Here is a 6000-nt window from a genome sequence, read left to right as displayed (position 1 = left end):
GCACCCCCTCTGCCCCTCCCCTATCCCCCTCCATCCTACCCAGCCCCCTGCACCCCCTCTGCCCCTCCCTATCCCCCTCCATCCTACCCAGCCCCCTGCACCCCAGGCACACCCATTTACCGCTCTCTCCCCTACACATCCCATACGTTCCTCTGCCCATCACCCCTGGTGCTCCTTTGCACCCCCTGTGCTCCCCCCGATGCTGGAACCGCCCTGGGACCCGCTGCCTGGGGGAGCCGGGAGGCTGCACCCCACGGACAGGTCAGACAGCCCCGGGAAGGACACGGGTGCTGCCTGGGGACAGGAGCAGGGTGTGAGGGGCTGCCCGAGGGCCCCCCCGGCAGCTTTTCCAGTGGCGGTGCTCAGTGTCCCCAGCCCTGCCCTCCCGCGGCCCCACAGTGCCAGCAGCTCGTGTCTCCTCTGGCTCCATCAGCTCAGGGAGGACACATTTGTCACTGTTCTCCTGGAACCCCCTCGGGTTTGGGAGTGAAGAACTAAGGTGTTTCTTCAGAAGGGAGTTATTCTCATTAATAAAGCCCAAAGCTTGAACCGGGCTCGAGCAGCAGCTTTGCACATCAGCTGCCCCGAGAGCAGTGCTGGCCCCAGCCCAGGCCCTCCCACTGCCCTCCCCGCACAAGGAACTGCTTTAGGACTGCCTCAAAATTCAAAATATTTAAGTGTCCTGGTGGAGAAGCTGCTCCCGGGCTGGAAGAGCTCTGTGGGTGTTTCCTAGGGAGAAACAGAGAGGCAGAACAACTTGCACAGAAGTTTCTTTAGAGTTGGGAGCAGTTTTCTGGGTTTACTATCCATGTGGGGAAGATTTTTTTTCCTAAAGTAATTAAAATAGCCTCTTTCACACATGAGAAAGGGAGGAGAGGGAACTTTTCCAAAAAGCCTCTTTCCCTCTACCCCCCTCCTATGGCACAAAGACTTTTATCCTCATAGAAATGGACCAGCTGAGATTTTTTAGAGTTCCTGGGGCAGCCAGCCAGTAACAAAAGCAAAGTTAAACAACTCCAAACAAAAGCTGCAGCAGAACGGGGGTGTGGTGGTGGAAATAATGCCTGGCTAAGTAGGAAACTTTAATGATGATACATGGAAAAAGTTAAACAATTAGAACTTGAATCAGACTGGCCTGGCTCCCACTTCATTTAGTTAATAAATGCTGTGCTTCATCACAGAGCTTACACCTCCCTTTTTCTAAAGCAGGGAGGAGGCTCCCAGTGTTGGGCTGGTCACAGTGTCTGTGTGGGCAGCAGGAGGTCTGGGGGGCCCCCAGGGCTGCTCAGGCCCCCGTGTTCCTCCAGTTTTGCCCCAGGGGATCACCCCGTGGGGCTGAAGCCCCCCAGCAGCAATGCCCAGGGCAGAGGGGCCAGGGAGGGCAGTGGCTAAACCACAGAAACACACCCATCACATGTGTGCATTCAAGAGTGAAGAGAAAACCACTAATTGGAGAGTCATAAGCATGTTAATTATTTGAATATGTGCACTAATTAGACATGGAGTTACACAGACCCACACTATGGAAATCTTTCCTGCCACATGCAGATCCTCAGAGGCTTTGTCTTTTAAATATTTTAGGCACATACAAGCAACAATTTCCATATATGAACACTTGCCAAATAAAACCTTTTAGGTTAACATCTACTGGAGGCACTTACCTCACATCCCTTCTGACTTTCCCACACACCAATGAATCAAATCCCAATCAGCTATTAAAACCACATTCAAATCCCAATCAGCCATTAAAACCAGCCCCATGTGGACTGAGCTACAGAAGCAAACATCCCTCTGACAGGGCTGCTCATCCCAGCCTGCCCTCGCCTCCCAGTCCCCCACACTCCCACCACCCACTGGGCTTCTGTGCTCCCAGGGTCAGCTGTGACCTCCCCTTGGGAAGAAAGGCCTGGATCACTCCAGCAGCAGCAGGGCAGTGACACCTCCAGCCCCACAGAGCAGAGGGACCCATCTGGTGACAGCCTGGGCCATCAGGCAGGAGCAGGTTCCCTTGGAGTGTCACTGGGACTGGTTAAACATTGCCAAAATCCCCAAGTCACTGGCCTTGAGCAGGGGCAGATGTGGTGAAGCTCTGGACCATCACAGGAGGAGCTGGGTCACGCTGGGGACAGGAGCCAGGCACCAGTGCAGACACGATGGCCCTTCCCATCTCCACACCCTGCAGGATGCAGGGTCCCAGGAAGGTCTCACGAGTTACAAACACAACCAACTCCCCACCAAAGCACAGGCCAAACTTCAGACAAGCTCTCAGTGCCCCGTGAAAAGCTCAGCTGTCTCCAAGATGCTTTTTGAAGTTTATCCTCCTTTGAAGTGTCCTCCTCCCCTGGATGCTGAGGGACCCCCACAGGTAGGAGTCCTGCCCCAGGAGAGACCCAGCAGGGACCAGGCAAAGGCCAAGCTAAGTGATAAACCAAACAGTACAGTTTTATTTTGTATTTCATACAAAATGCACCCTCCCCATGTTTTACAGAGTTAAACAGCATTACCTGGTGACACAAAAGGTGACGCTTGTGGCACCTCCTGCAAACCCCACAGTGGGAATGAGGTGCCTGAAGCCAGGAATCAGTGTGCCCTGGGATGGGGCTGTATGAGGCAGCTCCAAGCTCCACAGGGAGAATCAAGTGAATTGATTACTCCTAAGAAGGGGTATCACAAGATGCCACGTGGAAATACTGATCTGTGGGAACTTGGGGTCAAATTGAAAGCAAAGCCCCACGCCCAGCAGTCCCAGTGCTGTACTGGTATGGCAGCCAAGCCAGACAGCCAAGGCTGCCTTGCCAGCAGCCTGCTCAGAGGGCTGTTTAAAATGAAGGCAATGAACCAATTTATGAATTTCTTGGTGTTCCCTGTGCCAGGGCTGCAGACCCCTGGCATCCCACAGGACAGGGCCACCATGCAGGTGGAGTCAAACGGGGACAGGAGCCCCAGGGAGTGACAAACAGCACCGCTGGCAGCTGTGACCATCTGCCTGGAAAATGGGGACAGGCCCCTGTGCCATTTGTGTCACGAGTTCCCCATCACTCAGTCGAGCTGCAATCACTCCTGGGTTTGGGGGAAGCCTGAACTTCCAAGCTACAGGCACAGGAGTTTGACCCAGCAACGTGTGGGGATTGCAGTGGGCAGGAGCTGCTGCAGTCCCTGTAAGGCTCTGTGTGAAGAAGTCTAGATGTAGCTCAGTAACACCCTAAAATCCCTTCTGAGGTGCAGAACCTGTAGGAAGAAATTGCCTGCTCAGCCCCAACTGGGATCATGCTCCCAACCCTCCTCCAGTCCCAATTTTCCCTGTTATGGAGAGCCAGAGGGGGAAGGGGTGCTTTGCCCATCACCCCATTTCTTATTTTCCTTTTCCTTGGAAGGAAAGTGAGCACAGACATTTGTTTTCCTTCCCCACATCCTCCTTCTCCCAGAGTGAAGAGAAAGAGCAGGGAGGCTGTTGCAAAGCAGAAATAACCTCGTGGTACTGACACAGGCTCCCATCACCACCCACAGCAGCACCCAGCTGGGGACTAAACTCTCTCTCCTCCAAGCAATAACATGAAAAAAACCACATTCCTCTAATAAAGCAACATCTCAAAAAAACACATTTATCTAAAAAAAGCAACATCTCAAGATCCACAAAAACTTTTCCCCTCAAATAAAGTGGATGATAGACTCGACTGAAAGCACAGCCTTGGGATATGGGTATAAATCCAATCCTGCTGCCTTGGGACTCACCCCAACTCCCCAAGTGCCTGGAGGGATTTCATCACTCTCTCCCTGCTGGGAGGCAGACCCCGATGGCAGCAGTCTGAGGATGTAGAAATAAAGGACTACAAAAATACAGCAAAAAGTGGGAAGAGTCAGAATGGCCAAAGCAAGGGCAGCCATGGGCAGGAGTGTGGGAGGTGGGGATAACCAAAGGGTGCTCCAGGCTATTTCAGCGTCCTTTAAAGGTGTGCTTGGGTGATTGGGTGACAGAGAACAACTGAATTAGGAGTGGAAAAAGGAAGAGAAAAGCCTTTCCACAGGCTCAAGTGTGGAGATCTCTTGGGGAGCTCTAATCAGTGTCTCAGCCTCAAACTGCAGTGCCCTAATCCAGGGGATTTCACTGCAATTAGTGCTTTAAGAGACCACCCTTCCTTAGCACATGTGCTGGGATGGGGCTGAGCTGGGGACCCACTGACACCACATCCTGACTCCCAGGGGGTCAATTTTTAATACCTGGGACAGTGACAGGGCAGGAGATTAGGGTCAGGATATAGGAGTCGCTTCTTTTGTTAAAGTGCCTTATCTTCTTCGAGCTTTTAAAACATCTTCCTTGCTTTTTAAGTACAGGGAGGGCACACAAAAAAAAAAAAAAGGAATACTGGTTTTACATGAAACAGAGTAGAGAATTAATCAATATTTACACAGATCTTGGACGAGGTTATGGCACAGACTAATAACCCAACACAGCAACCCAAAAAGCAGAGTGTCAAAAAGAAGGGAAAAACCTGTTCTTAAGCTTTCAACACCATCCCCCGGAGATCCCAAGTGTACAGGGCTTTATCTGGGAACGGGCAGTTTGCCTCGGGCTGTGGTAGCCGGGGGTGATTGCAGCAGGACGTGGGTGGGCTCGGCCCGACCTCTGCAGAGCACAGCCCGGGCTTAGACGAGTTCGACTTTAGCGTTGGGATAAACAGCCACCACGTCATAGCCCTCGGGGGGCTTAACCCTCTCCTTGGCGTGGGTCTCGCAGTACAGCTGCTCCTCGATGAAGAAATACCCCCTCTGCTTCAGGTTGAGGCCGCAGTCGTCGCACATGAAGCACTCGGGGTGGTAGAGCTTGTCCCGAGCCTTGACGATGGTGCCCCTGGAGAGATGGGGAGAGTCCTCAGTGAGACACAGGGAACCAGCACCCACAGCTTGTCCTGCTGCCTGCAGTGAGCTGGCACTCAGGGACATGGCAGGGGGTTGTCGTGGGTTCCCATCCCGACACCTCAGCCCACCCAAAGCTGCCACGCTGCTCCAGGAGTGGTTCCACGGGGTTTCTGCAGGAAGGGACGCCCCGTGTGCTGCAACACTGCTCTACAGCAAAGCAGAGCCTTAAATACCTGCCCTCAGCCTGGCCCTGCACACCAGGAGCCAGCCAGTAAATACCTGCCCTCAGCCTGGCCCTGCACACACAGGCACTGCAGCTTTGCACAGACCCTCAGCTCATGGCACCAGCACGAACACGGGCACAGGCTGGCACAGCCCACACTCAGCCAGCAGGGCTGGCATGAGCAGGATGGAAATCCCAACAGAACATAAATCATGACAGATCATAAATTACAGCACAACAGAGCAGTAAAAGGCCTGTATTCTCTGAAATCAGACCCAACATCCATCTGTCAGAGAGTAACTCTTCAACAAGCAAACAAAACTAACCCACAACCCTCTTCTACTCAACCCTCAGGGCGTTTCTCACTCTGTGAGGCAGCGAAGTGGCAGCTCCACGGTGCTATTCATAGTCCCTGGGCAGCCACCATGATAAGCAGGGCAGAAACCACCCCATCAATCACCCCTGCTTTGCTGTGAGATTCCCTTAAAAGGGACAATCCAAAACGTATTCCTCAATTCCAGGTTTATATAAGGTTAGGGAAAAAAAACCCAGAGAGGGACTGAATGTGTTCTGCTGTAAACCCTGACCCGTGTGCCCGGCAGGACCCCCCCCGGCCGTGCCCCCCCTGCCCGGGGGGCTCTCCAGGACTCTCCAGGCACTTACACGATCCCATTCCCGCAGCGGGTGCACTCCGGGAGCATCTGCAGCCCGGGCATGGCCCCGCCCAGCTTCGGCACCGGGGGCTTCATGCTGCGGGGGCTGCTCAGTCTGTCGAGCTTTTCACCTGCCAAGAATTGTAAACAGATAAACGGATTGAAAGCTCCATCTCCCAGGGCTTTGGTTTTGCTATTTTTTTTTTTAAGGAGTCAGATGAGTCTCTGCCAGCCACAAGAGAACCTGCAACTTCCGTGGAAGTTCTG

The 6000-nt window shown here is 53.3% G+C and overlaps 1 protein-coding gene across 1 annotated transcript in view; it reads right to left on the bottom strand.

The window, feature by feature from the left end:
* Positions 1 to 2417: 2417 nt before the first annotated feature.
* PDLIM4 (PDZ and LIM domain 4) overlaps positions 2418 to 6000 on the bottom strand; it is a 43542-nt gene continuing 39959 nt past the window's right edge. Inside the window, exons 6-7 of the mRNA XM_027682820.1 lie at positions 5744 to 5864; positions 2418 to 4849 (exon numbers count right to left, since the gene is read on the bottom strand). Coding sequence (XP_027538621.1) covers positions 4645 to 4849; positions 5744 to 5864 — 326 coding nt within the window. The 3' untranslated portion in view covers positions 2418 to 4644. The remainder of the gene's footprint in view (positions 4850 to 5743; positions 5865 to 6000) is intronic.

This window comes from Neopelma chrysocephalum, unplaced genomic scaffold (genome assembly GCF_003984885.1).
Source record: "Neopelma chrysocephalum unplaced genomic scaffold, ASM398488v2 Primary Assembly neopelma1_63, whole genome shotgun sequence".
Lineage (NCBI taxonomy): Eukaryota > Metazoa > Chordata > Aves > Passeriformes > Pipridae > Neopelma > Neopelma chrysocephalum.
Note: the sequence above shows the minus strand (reverse complement) of the source record. Positions and strands in the feature narration are given on the sequence as shown.